Source organism: Papaver somniferum, chromosome 3, assembly GCF_003573695.1.
Source record: "Papaver somniferum cultivar HN1 chromosome 3, ASM357369v1, whole genome shotgun sequence".
NCBI classification, from domain to species: domain Eukaryota; kingdom Viridiplantae; phylum Streptophyta; class Magnoliopsida; order Ranunculales; family Papaveraceae; genus Papaver; species Papaver somniferum.
This window is the reverse complement of record NC_039360.1, coordinates 78,686,055-78,713,345: the sequence shown is the minus strand read 5'-3', so window position 1 is coordinate 78,713,345 and position 27,291 is coordinate 78,686,055. Positions and strand designations below refer to the sequence as shown.

General features: G+C 35.5%; 1 protein-coding gene and 1 long non-coding RNA gene across 5 annotated transcripts; both read right to left on the bottom strand.

Moving 5' to 3' along the window:
• Positions 1–13,984: 13,984 nt before the first annotated feature.
• On the bottom strand, positions 13,985–15,175 carry LOC113359668. Its single transcript, XM_026603261.1, has 2 exons — positions 14,899–15,175; positions 13,985–14,769 (listed from the first exon to the last, which is right to left on the bottom strand). The coding sequence occupies exons 1-2, from the start codon at positions 15,173–15,175 to the stop codon at positions 13,985–13,987; spliced, it is 1,062 nt and encodes a 353-aa protein (XP_026459046.1).
• A 4,057-nt stretch (positions 15,176–19,232) lies between these two features.
• LOC113356590 lies at positions 19,233–26,922 on the bottom strand. 4 transcript variants are annotated; one of them, XR_003363051.1, is made up of 6 exons: positions 26,682–26,922; positions 24,790–24,885; positions 22,869–22,967; positions 22,150–22,324; positions 21,898–22,042; positions 19,233–21,783 (listed from the first exon to the last, which is right to left on the bottom strand). It is a non-coding gene; the product is annotated as an uncharacterized LOC113356590 (long non-coding RNA). The 4 variants fall into 4 exon arrangements; XR_003363053.1 differs by having other exon boundaries at positions 19,233–21,780; XR_003363050.1 differs by having other exon boundaries at positions 21,914–22,042.
• Positions 26,923–27,291: the final 369 nt, after the last annotated feature.

The following is a 27,291-nucleotide window of genomic DNA, read 5'->3' as shown; positions in this document are numbered from 1 at the left end:
CTTAATACAGTGTGGTGTTCAAACTGGACTAGGTCCCGGGGTTTTTATGCATTTGCAGTTTTCCTCGTTAACAAAATTCTGGTGTCTGTATTATTTCTTTTCCGTATTATATTTTTTATATAATTGAAATATCATAGGTTGTGTGTTGAATCGATCAATTGGGAAATCCAACGTTTCGTTGTTGATTGAAATTGATTGATCCTTGAACATTGGTCTTTGGTACGGTTAAAGTTATTCCTCTTATATTCAATCGGGGTCGCAGATTTCTATTTGCTGATTGCAGATTGAATTAAGAGTTTGATATATAAACTCTTGTATATAATTTTCTCTAGATTGAGTTTGATTGTCTAGTTAATTCTCTAGAAAGTATATTTGAGTAAGTCCTCTCAGATTGCCAAACGAATTGTTGGGTGTGGTTGCTAAACCCCCGCATTTTCAATTGGTACCAGAGCAGACAAACACGTTAAAGACCTTATAAGTCTGTGTTTGTAGCAATCTGAGATCTGAGGACCTAAGAAGTATCTCACAAAATAACGCATACAGAGATGTCTTCAAAAGTTTCTGATTACGCCAAAGATCTTGGTTTTGCCTCGAAGGATAACACCTTAACAGATTCTTCTGAATCCCGAGGGAAAAACAAGATGTGTGAGATCGTGTCAGAATCTGAAATGGAGCTCACCAGATCATTAAAAAATATGCTGAAATCAGTGATTTTCAAGCTTCTAAAATCAAGACTCTTGAAGAAAATGATCATCTTATTGATGAATTTGAGAAGTCTCTTGAAAGGGAACGTGAACTCTACAACTTCATTGAATCTCTCTCTAACAATATCGAAAAACTGGTTCAAGAAACTACTCTACATCGCGAAGAGATTAGTATGCTTGAAGATACTGTTAAAAAAGATTCAATTAGAGAAGAACGTTTGGTCAAGACTCATTAATCTGAAATAACAGTATTCGTGTTGAAAAAGAAAATCTTGTTGCATCACTTCGATATGCTCGAAAACAGTATTACACCTTGAAAAACGAAAACTCTGTTTTGATGAATAAGCCATCTTCTACACCTTCTTCTGATGCTCACAAGGATTTACCTAGTGTAAAGAATATTTCCTCCAAGGAAGTACATACTGTGAATCACTTGCAAAACTCGCATGTGACAGAAGAAATTATGGGTCAAGGAAATCTTGTATTTAATCCACGATGTTGTTCCTTCTGCGGGAAAAAGAATCACTATGCTCTTCATTGCTTTGATAGAAAGAAACAAATCTCACGTCTTCATAAGCTGCTTCTTTCTACTATCAATGTAGTAAGTCGTCCATCATTCTTCAGTGATTTTCCTCCCTATAGAAAACCAGAATTCGTATAAGGAAGATCCCTTCTCAAGAGATCGTCACAGGATGTATGTTCCTCTCGTTATGGTATATTCTCTTGTATCACTAATGAACACAATCCCTGTGCTTATAAAAATATGTTTGGAAAGTCTAAGTCAAGAAGATGGAAGTCTCTTCTCTCTCTCCTATGGAATCTGTTTCTAGAGGACCTAGACTTAGTCCTTAGAAAAATCCTTCTGGTGGATATTTAAAAGGGTTTATGACGAATTCTTCTGGAATAAGTTATAATCGATGGAAAGAAGGGAATACACATTTTAAACGCTCTAACTTATCCCATAATTCATAGTAAGATCACTTCTCACACCATTACCTGATTCCAGGTAATCTCATTCTTGCATCTTTCTTGAGAGTTGCAAGGATGAAATCGTGGGAGTCTCAAGATATGTTTATGCATTTTTTTGTTAATTGTTCTGAGTTTTAGATTCTATCTCAGGCTCTAATTTGAGGCTTTATCTCTAAATTATTGAGCTATGTTAACATTTTTTGTGTTTCCTCTTCGTGGATTTTCTTTTAATCCATCTTTTCCGTGTAATCGGTCCGCGAACGTCCGTGTCCCTCCCGTGTGAGTTCATAGGGTTTCCTTAATGAGAAGTTTCTTCTCTTTTTCTCAATTACATATATATATTGTGTTGATCCATCCCTATCAAGAATTATGTGGAGAACTCTGCAAAATCTCAAGAGATTGTATGTCTTGACATGGAGGAGGACACTCATGGACGTGATTCTATTCAAGACCTTGTTCTGAAGAAGATGCTTGCAATGAAAGAGCACAACTCCTGGATTGATGAATCTGTCAAGGATTTAACTCGTTTTCAGGGTGAATCAAAGGTCGAGTTTGCAAATCTTCAACTACAAATAAATCATCTCTTGGATGGTTAGGCCAGAATCCTTGCTAATCAACAAATATTGATAAGGAATCATAAGAAACTCATCGTGGTCCTCGTGGACTGTGTTAAGGCCAGAAAACTTGCTCGTGTAGTTGATCAGAAAGTTAGTGTCCTAACTCATGAACATGGGGTTTCCACGGTCAGGAAAATCAAGGAAATCAGTGACACCTTCTATGATGGATTCATTGAAAGGTATGAAGTTATCAAAGAGCAGTAATTTTTTCTAGGAAACGTCTTATGAGAATTTATTTCTTTTGTTTTTAGAAGATTACTAGGGTTTGGAATATCCATTATTGTGAGTACACATAGAAATTTCAAACGTTTTCATCTTCAATGTTTTTAGATTTATTTATTTAAATTCTAAGTTATTTGGAAGATGATTTTTGCAATTTTAATCTTTATTATTTTTATACTGCAAATTGTTATGGGATATGTTGTTTACGTCGATGAACCTTGACTGTCCCATATTTGTTCAAAAGTTATCTCTATTATATGTCGATATGAAAGTGTTGAAAAGATAGAATGAACTTTTGACAAACAAATGTCAAGCCTTTTATGTCATTATGCAAATATTGATGGAAGAAAGGATGCACTTTTGTTTACAATGATTAAATCTATTATATGTCATTGTGCAAATAGTGATGAAAAATAGAATGAATCCTTGTTTATTCTGTAGTATTGGTCTATCCCCGATCCACATCTTTGTGTATATATTGTGTTGCTCCGTAAGTTCTCTTATGTCGAGCATGGCCAATTGAATTGATCATTTTTTTGGTTGATTCAATTGAGATTTTTGGATACAAATTCATGTTTTCATGTGATTTGGTTATATCCAAATAAATCCTTCTTTTCTTGTAAAAGCATGGTCGCCTTTGTTTTCTTTCGGGAATGACATTTTATGGGGGGAGAGTTCTTTTTTGAACTGTGCTTTATTACCAAATCTTTGTGGGGAGTGCGGCTGTGGAATATTATAGGTGTTATCTTGTATCTTTATAAACTCCTTGATGAATGCATTTAGCTTCGGCTTTATGATTGCATCTAAATAAGTTGGTATGTTATTTTCTTTTGGTCATGAAGTATCTGTATGAAAATTTCATGAGGATCCCACTAGTTTTCGTACCTTTGCCAATTTATATTGACAAAAAGGGGGAGAATTAGTGTGTAGTTTCATACTACAAATACATATGGTTTACAGATCATTAATAAGGGGGAATGGTTTTCATGTCGAGATGAAGTATTGACTAAGGGGAGTGATACATATCACCATAGTATTGTTGTCCAAGTTGTGATACAATTGAACTTTGAATGATTGAGAGCACTTGTTTTCTCATTTTTATCGCTAAGGATCTTCACAACTATGATGCTGAGTTGAACACGTTTAGAATCATGGAGTACTTGGAAGTGACGAAGATTTCAAGTCTTGTTGAAGATGCCAAGGAGATCAAGCATTTGGATGAGAAGCTACAAAGTTTTTATTTTTTTGTAAACCATATGTATTGATAGTTTTGTCACTTAAATTGACAAAGGGGGAGATTGTTAGAGAAAAGCTCACTCGAACTCGCGTGCGTTGCTATCTCAAGCATGTTTTTCAATGTTAATGATAAAAACTATAAGTCTTGATTTCTAGCCTATTTATAGATGTCTCGGACTAGGAAATAGATTGTGTAGTTGAGCATTAGACTTCACGTCGTTCATCATTTGAAGACGAAGAACTACTAAGGGGAGCTTGTGGAACTTCATCAACAAAAGGTATGTGGAGACTGAAACTCATCAACAAAAGGTATCTACTATATTGAGACATAAGTCGTGTTACGATATAGTTTTCTACTATACACATTTGAGATTTCGAGCTGAGTTTAACTCGCTTACATATTTCTCGAAATATGTGTTGGCAAGCTTTCACTTCGACCAAGTTCATCTTATATTCTTGATGAATGTCAGAATATGATCATGTGAAAATTTCCGAGTTACATCTTACATAGTTTGTGCGATACAATCATTTGGTGTAAACTTGGAATGCTTCGTTATGATTATTTCAATATCTTGAAAATTGCTTTGATGCTAATAGTGTGTGAAAACGGCTACTGTCATCCTCCAAGAAAGTTCAATGATTGAAATAAAGAGTTTAGAATCAAGTAACCATGTTTTGATATAAACATAGTGTGCTCTCACATTTGTGTATAAGTCCAAAACTGGGAACCTGAAGTATGCGTACCCGTACGCGTACTGGCGATTGTTGGATTTCTGGGCAAGTATGCGTACCCGTACGCATACTGGTGGAAGTTTCACGTCCGTGAATTTCTGCTGGAGTTTGGAAGTGTGAACGGGTATGCGCACCCGTACGCCTACTGCCATAACCAAACTCGGTCCGACTACTTAAGTATGCGTACCCGTTTGCATACTTTAGTTGGTTACTTTATAAAATCGGTTGTTTACATGAATTTAAATATCTATAAAATAAGGAATGTAATCTTTGCAAACCGTGGCTATAATGTTCATGAATATAGCAATTGAACGGCTCTTTAACTAGTTTCATTTGAGTCATTTGAACTAGTTATGGTTGAAATGAATAAGGTTGATATGAGAGTGATCATATGGATAACTTCGGTTAACTATTGATGAGACAACATGGCGTACACGTTTGGGTACGATTACATATAGCTAAGTTCGATCTAACGGTTGAAAGATATTAGCTTGGTTGAATCAGGTTTTTCATCTAACGGTGAATATTGATTTCTTTGTTACCAAGGTAACTTGGATTGCAAACCCTGATTTGAAAACTATATAAAGGAGAACTCTAGCAACTGGGAAACCTAATCCCCACACCTCCTGTGTGTTACTAGTTGCATCAACTAGAGTCGATTCTCCTTTAACCTTAGGTTTCTATCGAGACCCTGTAGGTTAACGACTCCAAAGACTTCATTGGGATTGTGAAGCCAGACCTAACTATTTTCTTTGTAGTTGCGTGTTATGATCTTTCCCGATTGTATCATTTGATTACTATTTACTCTAAGATTTGCTGGAGATTTAATCTCCGATAGGCAAGATAAAAAATAATCACAAACACCTTCGTCTCATCGTTTGTGATTCCACAATATCTAGTTTCGCCATCATACGATTTAGATTATTGTGAGGTGATTGATAGTACTAGGTTGTTCTTCGGGAATATAAGCCCGGTTTATTAATTGGTTCCTGTTCACCTTGATTTATCAAAATACGGAACAAAAAACTTATAAGTATTTATGTGGGAGACAGATTTATCTATTCCAATAGACTTTTCTGTGTGAGACAGATTTGTTTATCAAGTCTTCGACTTTGGGTCGTAGCACCTCTTAGTTGTGGGTGAGATCAGCTAAGGGAATCAAGTTCGTAGTATCCTACTGGGATCAGAGACATAAGGAGCGCAACTATACCTTGAATCAGTGTGAGATTGATTAGGGTTCAACTACAGTCCAGTCCGAAGTTCATTGGTAGTAGGCTAGTATCTGTAGCGGGTTAATACAGTGTGGTGTTCAAATTGTTCAAGTAATTTTACAATGCATTTGTCTTCCTAAATACTCCTTCTGTCCCACTATTAATTGACCTATTTATTTTTGGATTTTGTCCCGTTAATAGTTGATTTTATATCATCTGATACTCATGTTTATATTCGTTATGTTTTAAAATGATTTTCAGTGATATAAAATTTACGAATATCCGTGGTATAGTTTGAGAGATAAATCATTTCTAAATTGTACTACTAGGTCAATTAATAGTGGGACGGAGGGAGTACCAAGTAAGAGATACTGATTAATTGGATATTTTAATTTTGTATGTACCTATAATTAGATTTCGAGCTTGGAGTGATGTTATATATAAGACACCTAAAGGGAGACAACTAAGACATTAAGATTTATAACTCACATGGGTTACTGATAGCATCGAAGATCATATTCCAATACAATCGGTTGAACGCAACACATATATTTATATTTAGGTGTAGACCAACTAAACATTTTCAATGCACTTGTATAAGAGCAAGATCAAGGTTGATACTTGTAAAGGACAAGACCTGGTATGAATATTTACTTACATTATTAGAAACTGAATAAGTTCTAATTATTCTCACGAACTTTTCTCCATGTAGACATCTGATCAGCTTTATCGCTTATCCATATGCCGATTGGTCAAGACTCTAAGGCATAATTTTGTACTAATTTAGCATGCTACATTTGGTCTGATAAATGAGTCTTTGAGAGAAAAAGGTAGGTTCCCTAGTCAAACGCAACCTAACCCTATTTGTTGATTGCAGATTGAATTAAGAGTTAGAGATATAAACTCTTGTATATACTTTTCTCTAGATTGAGTCTGACTGTCTAGTTAATTCTCTAGAAAGTATATTTGAGTAAGTCCTCTCAGATTTCCAAACGAATTGTTGGGTGTGGTTGTTAGACCCTAAAATTTTAAATAACTTAGCACTAATACTATAATATAACACTAAAATTGTAACGTTTGATATCTACCCTAGCAACATTGAGTATTACACTAGCACAATAAAATAAGAAAAGAGAAAATTGTAAATCTACCTAAGGCCCTTATCAAAAATGTTGGAATAGATAAAAAAAAAAAAGCCTTAAGCGAGTGTTGTCATAAAACTTAGGCCGAAGTAATCACCAAACAAGAGAAATCCTACACTCTACAACAATAATATTTCCGTACTTTACCTAGAGAAGCAGAGATAAAGAAAAACAAATTCAGCATGGTGTCCTAAGATGAATGCGTAGCAACTTAACGGAGGACTCAGATGGATTTGAACCATCAACCTCCACACACCATTATTCATATTTGGGTGCTCTTGCCATTTTGAGCTTATGAGTCCGTAATGAAGATATGTCTGGCACACCCTAACTAACAGAAAACGTCTAATGATTGAGCCACTCCCTTCTTGAGAAGTACACAGAAAGCTGTTGAGAGATCCTGAACTGTGAGATCTTTCCGCCGAACATCGTAGTTATCCGTGAGTAAAAAAAATGAACTCCACAAGGGTCCAATACATATTAATGTATCGAGGTACCAGATTCATGATCAACAAGATCCCAGGCTCAATGTTCAGAACATTATCAGTTCTTTCGTCAAAGAATAACCAATCATAGAATAAGGCCAACTTTTCAGTAACCACCCAATAACTTCCCATCGCGAAATCACATCACACTTGTGATTTCATTAGGTGGGTGATGAGCACAACATATAAACCTAACAATATCACAGATAAGTAGAAAACACTCTCACCTTCATCTACGCAAAATAATTTCCTTGCAAACTATTCTGATAACTCTTCTGATGACCCCGTCTCACATGGGTGAGTAAGAACCTCAACTGGGCTTCCATCTCTGGAGAAATCCTAAGTAAGAAAATAGTTGCTTGATGTTCTTAAGCAATATAGTTGTGAGATATCTAAAAACTCTAGAGTTCGAATTCAAGTGGATTTGATAGCAAGTCCTTTCCATATAGCTCGAAACTCCCAAACATAAACCAGATCTTGTAAAAAACGAACTAAATCCCTACGAGTTAATTAGTGTTTGGGTCTTAGGTTTTGGTGTCCTTTAAAGTTTGGGTCGTAAATTTGTCCGTTATAGTGTTTGGGTCGTAGACCCGTTAGTAAACGCAGTCAAATGGTCAAACTGTTAACTATCGGTGGCTATTGTTTTCCATCTGTGTGGGGAATTCTGTCGAACATCTGATGGCGCGAGATCTGGTAATGGTGTTGTCGGACGACTCCTATTTACTGATTTCTTGCAGTAACTCTGAAACATAGTTAACTCGTGACGTTCAAGAACTCCAGGTAAACATAACCTCAGCAATTATTAGTTGATACTCGTAAGATTTGCATCGGTTGATATAGAACGAGGTTGTATTTTGATAAATGATAAGCTAGTGAAATCCACGTTTATTTTGGTAATTAAAAGCTGACAAACAAGATCACTAATAAGCGTAAAGCTGATAAAAACATAAACTCAAACAAAAATGTTGATTGGACACACAGACAGAAACTAGTCTTTTGATGCTTCCTCTAAGAAGATATCTTCATTGCAGTCCCGTTGGATTCTTGTGATGATCAAGTGAACTGTTGTGATCACTTTATGAGATTCCTAAGACTTGTAAATACAAAAACAAACAGACGTGAACTAAACTAACAGTTTGACTACGAAACATGATTGATTAACGGATCAACGACCCAACATAAAATTGGACAAATTTACGACCCAAACACTAACACGTACCTAAATCTACGACCCAAATACTAATTAACTCAATCCCTACTGATCCGTAAACATATTTGAAAATCCTTCCTTAACATTCTATCTCCGAATTTTTCAAGTTTTCTAACTTCTGATTACCAAATAACCTACAAATGGGCAGCTAATAACCAAAGATATGCATATAAAACGCTTGTAAGAATCAGAGGTTAAGCAAAGCTTAAGCAATTCCATACATAACCACAAATTCCCATCACCAATATTATCACCACTATGGATTCATATAGAAATGCAATTCTGGTTAATGGGTGCTCATGTGCAAAAAGACAAGTGAATCTAACCACCATATATTCTTACATTAAAAACTGCTAGAAATGTTTCGCTATTTTTCATGAAGTGCTACAACTTACAATGGGTTTTCTAAGAAAAAGTAAGACAAACCATTTGGGAGTGGAATACAAAGAAGGGATCAAACACTAATATAAGGAGGAAGATCTGGAATATAATTCCTTTTGCAATATGGTGAGCTATATGGACGGAGAGAAACTCAAGATGTTTTAACGGAAAGTATAAGAGTCTGCAATATATAATAACAATGTTAAGGTGTTGATCTATAGTTGGTGCACATGTACTGATATTTTCATGGGATGAGTCTAGATATGGTTTTGAATAATGGGGAGGCTTTCATGTACTAATATTTTAGATTTGAATGTTTTTTTTCTTCGTTTTCTGGAGTACTCGGTTTATGTGAGTACTATGTATTGGTTTTGCTCAGTTCCATTACTTCCTTGGTGATGAACTGATTTTCTTAATGAATTTTGCCTTTTTCATGTCAAAAAAATAAAAAGTAAAATACTATCGCCACTATTTGTCTCAACAAACCAGCCAACAAATTATCAATGCCAACGATGAAACTTTAAACCAGCTTTGATGTATCCCAAATTAAATTTAGGAGTTTAGAATATGATTCATATTCCGGCTTCGAAATCAAACTCAAAGCATTCATGTACCCATCCGTGACACTAGGTTTTAAATGAGTAAAATAAACATTGGAAAAGTGGGGCTCTGTTAAAATCCCATAAAAAGGATTTAAATGTGTAAAATGGACATTTGAAAAGTGGGACATTGAGTTCAAATACAAAGCATATGTCTACCCATATTGCACTCCAAGTACTTTAGTGAAAATGGGGGTCTTAACTGTGTCTCAAGAAGTTGAAAAGTTTCTCTAAGACAATTTGGCTTTCAGCTTGGTGTGGAGAAATATGAAATAGTTTTGAGGCCGTTGTGATGCTTGAAACACTGTAAAGGAGTGTTTTGGAGTAAACTTAAGGTGTCTGATCTTCTAAATTACAAAAACTAATTACAATACAACACAAATACTCAGCCACCTCTCAGATAACTTTGAAGTCTATGCACAACACCTTGAATAAATTTGTGACTGCAAAAGAAAACATACCGAATTAGAAACTTCATTTAAAAGAGAGTTGAAAAATACAAAGAGTTAACGAATCAGTTTATCAACACCCCAAGTTCACATTAGAAATTCGAGTAATTTTACAATGCATTTGTCTTCCTAAATACTCCTTCTGTCCCACTATTAATTGACCTATTTTTTTTGGATTTTGTCCCGTTAATAGTTGATTTTATATCATCTGATACTCATGTTTATATTCGTTATGTTTTAAAATGATTTTCAGTGATATAAAATTTACGAATATCCGTGGTATAGTTTGAGAGATAAATCATTTCTAAATTGTACTACTAGGTCAATTAATAGTGGGACGGAGGGAGTATCAAGTAAGAGATACTGATTAATTGGATATTTTAATTTTGTATGTACCTATAATTAGATTTCGAGCTTGGAGTGATGTTATATATAAGACACCTAAAGGAGACAACTAAGACATTAAGATTTATAACTCACATGGGTTACTGATAGCATCGAAGATCATATTCCAATACAATCGGTTGAACGCAACACATATATTTATATTTAGGTGTAGACCAACTAAACATTTTCAATGCACTTGTATAAGAGCAAGATCAAGGTTGATACTTGTAAAGGACAAGACCTGGTATGAATATTTACTTACATTATTAGAAACTGAATAAGTTCTAATTATTCTCACGAACTTTTCTCCATGTAGACATCTGATCATCTTTATCGCTTATCCATATGCCGATTGGTCAAGACTCTAAGGCATCATTTTGTACTAATTTAGCATGCTACATTTGGTCTGATAAATGAGTCTTTGAGAGAAAAAGGTAGGTTCCCTAGTCAAACGCAACCTAACCCTAGAGGAGTTTATGAAGTAGGTGCAAAACCATCACATCAATTGAACGCTATTAGAACCCTTAGGAGTGGTAGAGTTGTAGACAACAAGGTAACCATGCCTGATAGTGAGCATATTGTGGTTCACCTCCCAGGACCATCCATAACTGAGGAGACTGATAAAGTTTCTGATGATTCCAATTTGGTTCCTGAGAGGCCCTATTTTATTCCTAAAGCCCCATATCTACAGCTACTAGTACAACAAAGAGTGAATCCAACTTTAATAACATAATGGAGGTTTTTAAGAAATTTACCATAAACCTTCCATTACTAGAAGCAATTAGGCAACTGCCGGCATATGCCAAGTTCCTCAAGGATATGTGTACGCGAAAGAGAAAGGTTAGTGTCCCTAAAAAAGCCTTCTTAGCTAATCATGTAAGTTTGATCATTCAGAACACCAAACTCCTAAGTATAATAACCCGGGTCCCCCTACCATTGGTTGCACGATAGGAAAACACAGGGTAGAAAAAGCTTTGCTTGATTTAGGAGCCAGTGCGAACTTATTTCCATACTAAGAATCACAGGAAAAGAAGAGAATAAAACTGGTAACAAGCTAGCTAAACCAAAAAATAAAATAATAAATCAAAAGTACTTGTTGTTGTTTATTTTTGGTCGACAAAAGTACTTGTTGTTTGCTTCATTTTTTTATCAGTAAAATTTTAGGCGTGGGAGTTTGCTTCTCTTTAGTAAAAAGAAATTGTAAATTTTGGGGTGCTTGAAGAGAGGTGGTGCTGCAATTTGACTGAGGTATTAGACTAGGATGTTCACTTTTGATGTTTTGACTTGTTTCTGTTCATTTTCTTGTTAGTCGACCCTCTGGACCCTTGCCCACTTGTACTACTATTAGAGAGAAAGTATTAATAGAATTTTGGGATTGTTTATGATTTCTTAATGGTTTTTTGGTTTGGGTTGATAATATTCTTGTTTTCTTGAGTCACAATTGTTTTTTTTGAGGGTCATGGTTTTAGTTTTAAAGTAAAAAAAAAAAATCCTATGAAAATACATTTTTCATATTTCAATTGTCATTGCCAAAGTCCTTTCATTTCAAGGTGATACTCGAATACATGACCAAAATGCATGTTTTAAAATTTTATTTCTTTACGTTCACTTTGTTTGTCACGATTGATCTTGTCTAAAATCATACGACCGAGTGAGGAAGTCCAACGATTATTCAAAACCTGTCTCATGACTCAAAATCGAAGCAAGGAAAGGAATTTACTCTCTCCTTAACACCTTCAAGCATTTCACCGTTTTAAAAGTAGGGGACGAAAACCCAATTGGATTTTGGGGACCATTGTGTGGGGGAGCATCACTATCACTTTTCTGAACATTTACCTTATATCCACTGCAAAAATTGGACAATACTTAGATGCACAAAAATACTGATTAATGGTGGCTCATGAAACCTCGGCTTGGACAAAAGACTCGGTCAAACTCAGATCTATGAAGACGTATCACTCTCAGATATCATAGAGTAATGCCAAATGGATGACAGTGATGATGTGATCTCTTGGGTGGTCCATAAAAATGGGACTTTCTCAGTTAAATCAGGTTATTCTTGGGTGGAAAAGGAGCATCAACTTGAATCTGAAAACGTTAGTGTTGGGTCAAGATCTTGGCCTCAAAAGATCAAAAATTTCCTTTGGCAGGTTTTCCTTAAGAAACAACCCACTATGGATATCTTATACAATAAGAAAATTTTTAGTGAATGGTTGTTTGTTTTGTCATCAATAGGAGAATCGACTTCGCATCTCCTTCTTCACTACCCTTTTGCCTCGAGAATATGGCAGTGCTTCTTATCCTTCACAAAAAGAGATTGGGTTATGCCGAAATGTATAGACTTAATCATAAAAGGATGGCATATGGAAAACTTCTCTTCGATGGGTCAACCTTTATGGAAACTTTTGCCGATAACAATATGTTGGGAAATTTGGAATTGTAGGAACGACATAATATTTAATGAAGGGAGGGGGATTTAGAGTATGTAATCGAACAAATTAAAACCCAGGTTTTCCTTTGGGGGAAGCATACAGAACCTTTGCAGGGGCTTCATTTAGATCATATTAAAACCAACTGGGAAACTTTTTTATTGTGTCGCTTTTATTTGTTTGTCTTGTGTTTATTTTGGCGGAGTCTTTTAGCTCAAGGTTTTCCTGGTCTATCCCAACTTGGATGTTTCCCCTTGTTTCTTTTGCTTACTTATCATTTAAGCCATTTTAACGATAATTCTTATCTTTGATGATTAAAAAAATAAAACATAATAAACGTGGAAAAAAATCGCCATGGCATTAACATCAACAAACAGTTCAAACTTTAAGGAGGGAGGATCGCTCATACTCTTAAATTTACACTATCTCACACTTTTGACGACATTTATCTTAATAAAACTTACTCCCTCCTCCAAAATTAGTCGAGCCAATTGGTTTTAAATTTTGTCCCACAAGTAGAGAACTATTTCACTAATCAAGGGGATATTTCTAAAACTACCCTTTTAATTAATTATTGTTACTATAAGAAATATGTATAATTTGATAGCCATGTTTATATTCTTTACGTAGGTGTTTTAAAATGCTTTTCAACGGTATAAAGTTTTCGAAAAACCGTGGTATAGTTTAAAAGATAAATCATTTCGAAGTTTTATAAGTTATTATCCATAAGGGCATACTTGTAAAAAATGCTCTCCCTTCTTTTTTGCCTTAATAATTGTGCAAATTACAAATGACTCAACTAATTTGGGACGAATGGAGTATATGGTAGCATATTTGAAGCTAATATATTGGGAATATGATTGTCTTAGAGGGCTCTACATATCCATAAAAAATGAACAAATTAGTATCAAACGTATGAAATAGTGTAAAAATAAAAGTGCAAGAGAATCCTCCCTCAACTTTAAGTGCCAAAAAAAAGACTAGCAATTTGTAAATAACAAGTCACACTGAGACGTGCAAATGCAATTGAATTCACCGAGGGAATCACAAAAACGACAGAGTATACTATTCTTGATCAGTTAAAATAAGAATTCTTGCGCATCAACATACCTTGAAAAAATTTAGGCGACCCTTTTTCATTTTCCACAACGAATTTCTAAATAAGCTATTTTTTTTATTTTTTATTTTTGATTCAATAGAAAATTTATTGATTAAGGAGGTAAGATAAGGGAAATATCCTTTAGATCTTCCTCTAACTGACTACAGATAAAATCTGGAGGTGACTCCTCCCATAAGTTATTAACCTTGTTTTTCCTAGAGAATTTGGCTAAAGTATCAGCCACTTTGTTGCACTCAATTATATCATGCCTCACTTTCCATGAACTAAAATTATTGAGATAAAATTTAATATCAGAGATAATTGGTAAGTTCTCCCAGCAACCTCTTGCATCATCTCCATTGATAGCAGCAGCAAGATTAGATGAATCTGTTTCTAAAATGATATACTCTAGATGTCGATTCATTTCCCATCGTACCGCCTCCAATGAAGCTATGCATTCTGCCTCTTCTGCATTCAGGTTTCCATTGCTGTAGATGCACTTTGCTCCTTGGAAGGTACCTGCAAAATTCCTTATGATCAGTCCTAAGCCACAATCTTTTGAACATAACTTAAAAGAAGCATCAAAATTAATGGTGACAAAAGGATCTGTTGGTGGTTTCCAATGACTATCCCTTAGTAAAGGAATTGTAGAACTAGTGATCTTAGAATTAGATATGTCAGCCTTGATAGATTTTTCAAGACATTGTGCTCTTCTAATGCAGGAAATTGGATTTGGTTTTTTCTGCTCAAAAACCACATTGCATCTCTCCTTCCAGACTTCCCGTAAAGCACAAGATAATTGTATAATCCAGTCTTCATTGGCAGATGATTGAGTGCTGAACCAACTAATAACCCACTGTTGTACTCTAGTGAATTGAGTTATTGAACTCAGGCCTCCTGGTACAGAAGTAAGAACAACTTTTGTAAAAGGATAGAACATTAAGAGATGTTCTATTGTCTCCAGTTCTTGCTGACAAAAGTGTCAGTAAGAAACATCTCCACCAGCAAATCTTTGTAGTCTCTCACTTGTAGAAACTGAATCTGTAAGACACTTCCATAGAAATAGTTTGATCTTGGAATCGTTTTTTAGTTTCCATAGTCTTTTCCATATACTCTTCTCAATTCCATAATCATGTTGAGAACTGAGTTTTAGTTCCATTAACTTGTTGTAAGCAGACTTCACACTGAACAACCCATTATTTGTCAACGTCCAAACTAAATTATCCTTTGACTTCTGAGGAATTCTAATTTGAACAGTCTTTGCTGCCACATCTGGTTGAAAAAAAGCATGAACAATCTCCATTTTTCATGTCTTAGTATCTGAGTTAATAAGATCAGACACTAGATTATAATCCTGCAGATTGACAGAAGTATTATTTACTGGATTAACAAGCCCTTCAATACCAATTACCCATTTGTCTAACCAGATATGAATAATTTTTCCATCCCCAACTTGCCAGAAGCTGAATTGTTTGATAAAATCTACAGTAACATGCAAACTTTTCCAAGCCCAGGTTGAATTTTTCTTTGTTGTAGCATGAAGAAGAGAAGAATCTGCAAAGTGCTTAGCTTTTAGAGCTCTATCCCATAATTGGATTTCTTCCTTACATAATCTCCAAGTTGATCTTGCCAAAAGAGCAACATTAAGGCTTTTCAAGTCTCTAAAGCCTAATCCTCCATAATCTTTGTCTCTGCATAAATTTCTCCAGGATGTGATGATAGTACCTTTTCCAGCTTCTTTATTCTACCAGAACTGTCTTTGGACCCCTTCTAATTCTTCTATGGATTTATCTGGCAATTTAAAAGTACTCTTTTGGTGGACTGACATTACATTTAAAACATATTTCACCAGAGTTGTCCTTCCTGAATGATTAACCAGTTTGCAATTCCATCTATTTACTTTCATGTTTCTAACTAAAGAAGAAAAAGAACATGTCTTCTTTCTGTTTAGAAAAAGTGGAATACCCAAATACATCTCTTCCACACTCATATTTTGAACTTTTAATCTTCTGGATAATAATCTGCAGTGCCTAGGATGAAGATTCTTGGAATAAAAAACTGCAGACTTCTGGAGATTTATTTGTTGCCCTGAACTTGCACTGAATTCCTGGATGACATCAAGTAAGTTATTTACATTATGAATGTTTGCTCTTGTGAACATCAGACAATCATCTGCAAATAATAAATGAGTTACTTGAGGTGCTGCTCTGAATATTTTTACCCCTTGTATCTTGTTGGAATTTTCTGCATCAGCCATGGCTCTTGTGAAGACCTCCACAGAAAGTAGAAAGAGATAAGGTGAGAGTGGATCTCCCTGCCTTAATCTCCTTGTGGGTTTATAAGAATCGCATAGAGATCCATTAAGTTTGATACTAATCTCAGATGTGCTAATGCATTCTTCAATGAGATCACACCATTTGTTTGAAAAGCCCATTTTTTGCATTATTTTTTTCAAGAAACACCATTCAACTCTACCAAAAGCCTTGGACATGTCCATCTTGAGAGCCATATAACCCTTTTTCCCTTTTTTCCTCTTCATAGTGTGTATAAGCTCTTGAGCAAGAAAGATATTATTTGAAATTTGTCTTCCAGAGACATAAGCAGCTTGCATAGGAGAAATAATCTTATCCATATACACCTTCATCCTTGTAGCTAGAATTTTGGTGACTAATTTATAGGTAGTATTGCACAATGCAATTGGCCTATACTCGGCTGGAGTTTGAGGAAGTTTAACCTTGAGAATCAGTGTAATAAGCTATTTTTTCTTTTTTTTTTATCCAAGTGGGTTTGTAAATAAGCTAATCACAGAAGGACTAGGTTTCATGTACAAGGCTGCTGCACCCCACCTGGGAAAACCCGAACCCATGATGTTGTGAACCGCAATTTTACTTGGGGGTGTATTAATCTCCAGCAAGATCTTATTTGTTCCACGTGACATCTTCTAAACGCATGACTTTTTAGAAATTTCAAAAACATAACGGCTATATATCCGAGTTGTGCAGTATATATAACTCAGTCATCTTTTTTTCATAGATTTATCTCCTCGCTCTCTTTATCTTCATAGAAGAACGCTATTCGATTTGATGATTAGTGGGGGCACATATTTTTCTTCAATTAAATTCTCTCTTCTTCTTAAAACCCAATGTCACAAATTGAAATGGCTCGAAGCTTGAGTCAAATAACTGAGAAATGTTTAATTTTTAGATTGATTTTGTTTGAATTCAATAATTTACACTTTCCAAATAATCGTTCAGTGATTGGGACTTTGATTTCTTCTTTAAGTCATTTACTGAAAAAGTTTTGTTGAAGTTTTTAAATTTTGATCTTAATTAACCTTACTATTTCAGTCGGCCGTAATCTGGGTGTTGCTAAAGATTTCTCCTTTAAGCCAAGTTTCACCTCAATTTTGTGTGAAACCTAATCAAAGACTACTTTGTGAATGCAATTTGTGGCCAAAGTTCAATTAGTGCGATTTTCAACCTCAAATTCTCAGCAATATAGGAAGCTAGTTTCTAACAAGACTCAATGACTGAGTGTGGTGTTGTTTAATGAAAGAGGCAAATCGGTGATGGTATGATCCAATTAAACTTTTGCTCCAAAAAGCAGCTACAGCAGGCTTTAAAGTCTCTTATTCGCAAGGCACACACCTTCAAGCCGCATTTTTATTTGGATGATTCTGGAGAAGAAGTGAAGAATTTTGTGTTCGGGCCTGCTGATTTGTGCGCTGAAAGATAAGTGTTTGGCCGTGTTGGGCAAAATTAGAATAGTCTTCTTTGCGCATAAAGATTTGGTTGTGCAGTCACTTTGCCTTAGCTAAAACCCGGGGAGCCAAAATCTCTTTCAAAACGTGAAACGCGAGTATGTTAAACGGTACAGTATATAATACAGTCTACCATTGTAAATTGGTCCTTCCCCGTCTCCAGAAACCTCCAACTCTCCCATTCCCACACCAAAATCTCCACAAAGAAATTTCTTTCAGAAGAAACAAAACCATTAAAGAACCCAAATTCAAAATCAATCCATTTCTTTAGAGCAATCTATACATTTTATTAAACTCAGTTATTTAAGATTTTAGTTTTTCGTTCAAAGAAAACCACTTTTACCATGGATGATGATAAACAAGTTGAAGGAGCAGGAAAACCTTCAGGTTTGGATGATATCTACCATCATGGAGATGAAGAATCAGAAAAGATACTTTTGAAGATCAAGAACCAGATGAATGTGCTAATAGTGCAGAAATAGGAAGTGGTTCTGAGGATTATCAAGAGAGTTCTAAAGATGGTGTTAATAATGGTAAACTAGAATTGGGTCTCGATGAAGAATCGACTATTGGCACTGTTAGCGCTAAAACAGTGAGCAGTTCTTGTCACCTAGATCAAAAAGAAGATACCTTTGAAGATCAAGAACCAGATGAATGTGCTAATAGTGCAGAAATAGGAAGTGGTTCTGAGGATTATCAAGAGAATTCTAAAGATGGTGTTAATAATGGTAAACTAGAATTGGGTCTCACGAGTACTTCTGGTCAACAGGATGATACCAGTAATCAAAGATATTATCGGAGAGATTCGCGTATAGTAAATATTATTGAAGGTTTTATCAGAGAAAATCATTATAATGTCCCTGAAGATGAAGGTGAAACTTCTACAGGTTAGTGATTTTTGGATTTTATGATTCCAATGGTAATCTTTATGTTTTTCGATTTGTTTGTATGAATGTTTTTTTTTTCTTCTTCAGTTTGTCTGCGAGTTAGTGTCCATTTGGTAGGCTTACTAAATCTTGGTTACCTGAAATAGGGTTTTAATGTGATTTGAGGAAATGGGTTATTTGTGTTTTCATGGATTATTTGGTAGGCCATGATTTTTTTCTTCTTTATGTGATTCTAAATGTTTGAGTTGTCTGATTGCAGCATTGCAGGTGCTGCATCTGATACTGAAAGTGGTTGGATGGTTCTCCGTTCTCATTTAGAGTCTCCTTCTGATGAAGCAAAAGAGGATAATGAACAAGATGTAGACAGTAGCACTGACAGCAGCTGGGTTGTGATTGATAAATCAGACCTTCCTTCGAGGATACAAATATTACTGGCTGAGCTTTCAAGGGACTTTTACAAAATAATGGAGGCATTAAAACCATCCGACCTGATTATTTTGAGTAGTCAGCTCTCTAATACATTTGGTGGGATAGATGATCTCAGGGATGCTATTCAGAAAATAAGAAGTGGTGATATCACACCTGAAGCATGGTCGGAAGCGGCTTCTGCTGCCCAAAGAGTGGTAGGAGGAATTAGTGAGATGATAGAAGGTGGTCGTTTCCTTGTGCCATTTGTTAAGCAATTGATGATTTTTTTGCATAAGAGTGCAAAAAATATAAAGCACACTCTGAGCTATGAAGTTGCTGCTCGTTATAAAGATTACAAAAGAAGGTCCGACAGCTCTTCTACAAAAGAGTGCTAATACCGAAAGGCTTGACTCTTCTACAGATTCACAGTCAGCTGATAGTGATGATACTGACTGTGCTGGTTCTTCTTAGTTATGAAAATTTCTCCCACTGCTGGTTCTTAGTTATTAAAGTAACTGTGATGGATTGGTTTCTTATGGATTGTTCCTGCTGGTTCTCGTCATTAGCTTTATATATCAATCTAGCTCACTTATTACAGATGGAGGCACTCCATTGGTGCATTACAGATCATACAGGTTTACATGTCACAACATCATAGGCTGTTCTAACATTCCCCCTCAAACTGATGCATTCGTAGTATAACTCCGATGCATTAGTTTGCTAATCAAGCATTGTGACCTGAAATATCTGCAACTGGAGAGTTAGAAGTAGAAGTAGCTTTGTAGGAAGTTGATACCTGTATGCTGTTGAGAAGCACCACCAACTATTGTTGTAGATGATATACTGCATAACTTGGTTTGAGAGATAGTTGAAGCATATGCTAAGATGTTGATGCAGAAGAAAGCCAAACCATACAAACCAGAACTGTGTCAACCCTTGAAGTTGATCCATCTCCTACTGTGTCAACTGTGACAGTTGACCCCTCTGAACAATATCAACAACAGTTGATGTCATAATGCCGTTCAATTGAATCTATAGTTGCACCTGTAAAGTTCCCCTGTAGAGCAATCAAATGAACCATATCTCTGCCACTACTGGTACCAAACCATTTAGAATTTCACAATCCATAACCAGACTTGGAAGAACAATACCAGTAGGCAAGATGACATAACCAATCTGATGCTTATGCTGCTAAGACAAACCAATAGACATTCAAACCAATTTGTGAATCCTGGAGATATTCCCCCTCAAACTGAGCACTAGTATAGTGCAAAGTTTGTTATCTGGAGTCAGAAGTGAATTACGAGTCAGACCAATCTGCGAATCGAGCGAGTTCCGTGGCTCTCATTCTAATTCAGTGCTCTGACTGCAGATTAGAATTCCAAGCTTGCAGCTCAACTATGAAAGCCAGGAACTCACACAAAGGTCGATACAGCATCACTACAAATCATTACATGTATCTCAACAAATACTTCTCATGGAAGAAAACAATGGATGTAATACGGAGTTTTCACCAATGTGATGAAAAATCACAGATGTTCTCTAAACTGCAATACAATACAAAACTGATCTGCAAATTGATTTCAACAATCACTATCTTGGATGAAGAATCCATTTAACTTTCAACACTTAATGAATCACACTTCTTACATACCGAATTGAAGAAGAATCACTCAATCACAAATCTCCATCCAACAAATATCTTCAAAAACTCCCAAAACAGAAGCAAACCGGTATGAAGATAAGTAATCTGAGACTTGTTAGTGTAGCAGGAGATCTTGAATATTTCTTCTAATCCAAACACTGAACAGATATCAACATCTCAAGGATCGAGATCATGAATTGACATTAGCAGCATCACCCAAATCAGATTCAGAAAATGACTCCGAATGGGAATCGTAACTAGAAAACAAATCTTGAAGAAATCTAAAAAAAGAACTTGCTAATGTAGATCTGAAAACTAAAAATCAACAGAAATAACAGATGAAAAGGAGATTGGAGACAGTCGAAATGCCTCTAGAAGTTGTTGATGATGGCGGTGGTGGAGGTTGTAATGATGTTGTGAGGAACTGTTGTTGTGTATAATTGTTTGAGGAAGCTTTACTCCGATAAGAAAACTTTGAAAGCTTTACTCCGATAAGACGTTGCCTAAAAACTTTGAAAGCGCATAGGCTGAAATGAGAATAGAAGATGACATGCAGAAGTCTTTGGTACCAATCTGAAATGAGAATAGAAGATGACGACATGCAAAACTTTGAAAGCGCATAGGCTGAAATTATCCTCCATCTCCACAACTCCATCCTTCCACATAACAATAATCCCTCCGGAAGCACCACAAGAAGGAACATGAATATACTTACATCTGTTACTACCCCAAAGAGATCTAATGAGAGCATCATCAACCAGCTCCTTCTTTGATTCTTGAATAGAGCAAATAGTGATGTTGTTTTTGCGGATAGCATTTCTTATAGCATTTAATTTGGTATCATGTCCCAGTCCCCTAATATTCCAACACATGATTTTATGATCCATTAAAATCCTGAGATGCCCTTGAATTCAAAATTGGATTAAAACCATCCAGATCATATGACTCAGACTCAGCACTGCTTGAGATTGCTTCAATAATTCCACTATCTGAAGAATCATCAACTGGTTCATCTTCCACTTGGTCAAAAGAACCCAATCCACCTGCATCTTCTTCTTCTGGAATTTCCATATTGATTTGTGGAGATTTTTTCTAATGACCAAAGTTTTACAAATGTCCATCGTCTTAGGATGATCACAAGAAACCCCCAATTCTCTACAAACCAAATGCGGATGCATGGAGATTTCTCACTGTCCCCATCATATAAACTACTGAAACAAAATGTATCAACAATTCCCAGTTAATTAGTAACAGTATACTGAACCTAATGACCAAATTTAATGGGTAAATACCTTGAAATGATCAAAACGCGTAAAATGGAGAACCTGAAAAACTACGCACTTTTTCGGGATCAACAAGATCAAAGTAAACGTCTCTTCCAATCTGCTGATAAAGGTCCTCATTTCGTACAACCTATAGGTGCAAAGTCAACTAAAATGGAGATATTTATAACGTTCCCACGATAGAAACCTAGAGGTACCACATATAGAAACCAATGATTATGTATGTACACTTTGAGCGGTTCATTACTACCAAATGAATCAATGAGCAAATTTGAAAATGCAGGAGATTTAAACCTTCATAACAATGGTATCTTGTTGAGAGCCATTTCTCCACTCTTCCAAACTCTGCACAAACTGATCTCCATAAGTATTTTATTATGGTGTGCGTCCTCAATTGCTTGGTGTATCTCTTTTCGAGGAGGAAGATTACCTTCACATCAAGAAACTCCCCAGATTGAAAATCCAGGATCTGTAATTTTTACAAGACATGACTTTAAAATTGGCAATCAAAGGGAGAGAGGAAAAGAATAGTGCTTGAATGATAAATTCAGCTAATGAATTGTTACAGCGGCACATTCGTAAACCATATAGAATGACTCACATGGATGTTCCAAATAAAGAAGTTGTTTCAAAAATATCATTATGGATGGATTTTACCGCGCGGGAAAAAGAATGCAGGTGAAATACAACTGTTTTGAATAGGAATTCACCTTTCCTGGACTCCAAAAAAAAGTTACAATAGGATCTCATATCTGTCTTGAGAAAATAACAAAATCTACAGAGGAAACTATTTCACCAGAATGTTCCTAAAAACTGCTAACAATAACTTAGAGTAGAGAGTCGTTGGAATGTGTGAGAGAGTGAGTACATGAGATAAGCAGATACATATGCAGAGTGTAAGATCAATCATGAGTCTTTCTGTGTCAGTGATACGAAATTACCCTTTTTAGGGTTCGTACCCTCAAAAGAATGCAGAACACTTGACAAGACATGCGCGACAGCAAGGAACTTACTAAGAGATCCAGTCCAGACTGGCTAATTGGAACCACCTTAACAACACTAGGTTCATCAAAAATTTCGTCAAGCCTGGAACAGATGCCAAGCTAGAGCATCTGCAAAAAACGATATTACATGAGACCAATATTACAAATGGAATAAATCGAATGGCGTGTGATCAAATAGATTCTGTTGGCTTGTATTATAAGGGTAAATGGTAAGACAGTAAGAGTTCACCGACTGTAATTCACAAGGGACGAGTGAAAAACATAAGATTTTGCATTTAGTCGCGGCTAAAAAGTTGTACAACCGTTGCCCCTACCGTGTTGTTGGAACACCATAAGCTCGGAGAAAAAATAATACAGTACAACTTTAAATTTGGAACACTAATACAAGTTCTCCCAAATTTTCGCAGCAGACACAAACAATATAAATAAATTAGCAAAAGACTAGAAGTTTAAACAAATTAACAAGAATTGAACAAATCATATCTGCAACACTCAAAATCAGCTCAGAATTGAACAAATCCTAGAGTCTCTCTGTATCAGGAACAGGTATACTAGAATTCAATTACTTGTTGTGTGATAATTTTTAGATGAAAGAATAATTCAATCACCCAGGAAAGTGAGAATGATGACTTTACAGTGGGAAAAAAAAAAGGAAAAGAACCCTAACCCTAGTTTGTGACAAGTAACACAGTAAAACCTTATAGAAGGGATCTATGTTAATTAGCAATTAACAGGCAGAGAGAGAGATCACTTGCTGGAGTAAACTCACAAGATGAATAAGCCATTTTCAAAAACCGTGGGGGATATCTAACAACATACTAAGCATGGAAAAGTCCTAGGTCTCGGTCCTTGTTTCACTAGCAACCTTAATTTCAGAAACCCAAGGAGGCTATCGTCCTAATTAACATAAATAAAAACCGTTCGGATTATTCTATAAACTAGCAAAATTAACATAACAAGACACTGAAGGAAAGTGCAGTGATTATTGTAATGATATGAACCCCGGTTCTGCATTCACAAAAAGGTAAAGAATGAAGATCCATAAAGATTATACAAAAATATGGACCGAGGCATAAGAGAAGAAGATTAACGAGTTTTGGGTTCTTCTGAACTCAAGTTTTAATCTCTCACTTGAACCAAATCTACCGATTTTTCCTTTGCATTACCCATTAGGGTTTCTTCAAGGGTTTACTCAAAACATTCGAGGGTTTTGAACAAGGTATCTCACTCAGATTGTAAGCTTAAACTCTCAATTGCATACTTCTTTTCAATGTTTAGATATCATTTCTCTTAAATTTTCAAACATAATCACTGATTGAATCCTTTTTTTTGCCCTAAATGTGTTTCATATTCATTTAGTGAAGAGAGGAATGGATATAACTAGCAATTTTAGATGGCGTTGAGTTCACTCCTTTTGAGTTCGCTTGTTTCATCACCAGCGAAACAAAGGAGCATGGAAAAAATGTGGATGAGAACAAGTGTGATAATGGGTATTATAATGTTCGTGTACCAGATGGTGCAGATGTTAATCCTAACGACGATTCGACCGTTCATCCTGAGGTATTGCTCTAGCTACATCCAGAAATTTATTGCATGCACAAATCGATATATTGAAATAAGCATCGATGAATGCACAGAACACTTCAGATTTAGCAGAGTTTATGTTGCAATTCAGGCTTATATTAGGCCTAAAACTTGTGAACTTGCAACAAGAATGAAGGCTCAGTTTGGTACGAATAAGAAGCTAATTCTTAACATGGCTGACTATGAAGAGATAGTTGATAAGTTTGAAGGTATTAAAATTTGGTTCTGCATTCACAAAAAAAATATGAAGGCCATCCTTGCCTTTGCCTTTCTAGAGAATAGAACAGGTATGAAGAATTATTTATTACAAGCAAAGGTTAAAAACAAAAACATAAACAGTGGGCACCTTCAGATCATCGGTATCAACAGATGGTAAAGGGAAAGGATCAGCTAAGCTAGTAACGCTCGCTAAAGGAAAATCGCCAACACCAGCAATATGCACCTGGCGCAATACACCTTAAGTCAGTGAATACATTGATAGAAATAAAATAAAATAAGTACAGGGTAGATATGCAGATAGATGTAGTACATTAGACAGAGATATAGTACACTAGATAGAGAATTGTTAAGGAAAAGAACGTATCATGCCGAACTAGGAGCAAAAATGTTAGTAGGAGTGTATGCTTTAACGACCAAAATGTAATGTTCATAAATACATTTCAGGAATCACAAGAATTAAATCAATATAGTAGAAAATCAAAAATCATATTCGTTTTTATACTCTCAGAAGAAGCAGGACTACTGTTTTCACCTGCACAAATATGCAGTCTCTTTCCTTCACACAACCTAAACACCCAATACTAAGGAAAACCATCTAGACAACCTATACTAAAGCATCCGATCAAAATAATTCTCTCACTTAATGGCTCACATTCCCTTGCGGATCTCAAAAGATCAAATATGTCCTGCCAATCTATTAACTTAATATTTATAAAATTCCTTTGAGTAAGATATCTGTTTGGGCATGATGTTAATAAGCTAAACAAAGATGAGCAATATGATGGCACAAATTGTTAAATACTCCCTCCGTCCCTAATTAGATGACCTATACCATAAATAAGTGGAGTAATAGATTAGTATTATTATAAGAAATATGTAAAATTTGATAGCCATATTTATATTCATTAGGTAGGTGTTTTAAAATGCTTTCCAATGATACAAATTTTACGAAAATCCGTTGTATGGTTTGGGAGATAAATCATTTCTAAATTTACTAGTAAATTTTAACTAGGTCATCTAATTAGGGACGGAGGTAGTATGATCCAAGACACTGACCTAAACAAAGACGAGCAATACTGTTTTCTAAGCTGCTGGCGACATGCCATCATATTTGTCAGTAAAAATACTAATATCACCAAAAGTTGATTAATCATAAGGAACAACCTAAAAGTTGACAGTTTTCTCAACTTAATACCTATTTTAGAGACTATGGACCAGAAGTCCAGTAAGCACATCTCAATTTATGAAAACATGAATAGTGTACGTGAACAATGAAAAAATAGTAAATTAGCAAAGATCATTGGCATTTGTTAAGAATTGTATAAATTCGAAATTCAAATGTCAGGAATTTGGCTAAGAGAAATTAAGTCTTTCGTCTGACTTGCTTGACGAAATATTAGCTTATTAACATCATAACCAGAATTAAAACATCCAAATGAGTTCAATTCAAACAAGAACTTCAAGACTGGCGTGCACATACTAATGAGAAACAAAAAGAACATGTAGTGAAGGTCCAATGAACACAACAATCTCAACTTCTTTGCAGGTCTGTAACAAACTCTATCTAGCTACCACTGCAATTGCAGCAATTCTATTAGAGAGAAATATTTAAGCTGTACCTCTTAGTCAGGGGATACTAGGCTGATTATGCAATCATAAAAGGCTGATTATGCAATCATAAAGTAGAAATAGAAGCATCGGTAACAAATAAACCACCCCAATACGAAAATTGATGTCATACTAGCATGCATGTGCCCTAAATCAAGTAGTAATACAGAAACTAACAAAACAATTGCCCTAAGGATACCTGAGGAATGGGTCTGCGAAACATTTTTAGGGCACTAACACAAATCAATGTAAATAACTGTGATTTAACTTGACTAAAAGAGAGATTTCCATATCAGTAGTAGTATTAATTTGTTGACGAAATCACTAAAAGAGAGATTTCCATATCAGTAAAATAAACATTTTTAGGGATCATATCTTATCTTATAATTGAGATTTGACATACGGATTCACCTGAATTCAAACCCAAAATCGATGGAGAGAGGTGCTCTTGTAATGTGAATCGACGAGAAGAAGATGAATTAATTTCTTTTCGTTTTCTCATGGAAACAGATGGATATAGTGTTACTGAACGTAAAATAAAATTCGGGGTGGCCACAGATAAAGGTAGCAACGGTCGGAATGTGTCCGTCAACTGAGTCACTGACCTTCTCTAGGGACGGTTTTGAAAAACCAGCCGTCCCTAGAAGCCATCTCTTTCGTAGTAAAGGCAAGGGCTTGAGATTGCGGAAGAAGCATTTGACGGTACAGTTTTAGTCGGGAGGCGGAGCCGGTGTAGCAAGGGTATGCAATTGCACACCTTGCCAAGCTGGCTCCAAAGCCCAAATTTATCTAATTTATTGGGTTTTTAAGCCCATTTGATCAAACTTGCACCCCCAAAGTTTTTTTGCTCTCCCTTAGTTAGATTTATGGCTCCGCTCAAACTTCTTTGTTTTTTTAGACAAGTTCTTATGGACTCAATAAACTTCAAGTTTGTTGATTTTACTCCCATTATGAACTTAACAAACATGAAAAATGGATGTACAAATCAACAAATTTGTTGGTTTGTCCATTTAGTTGAAAC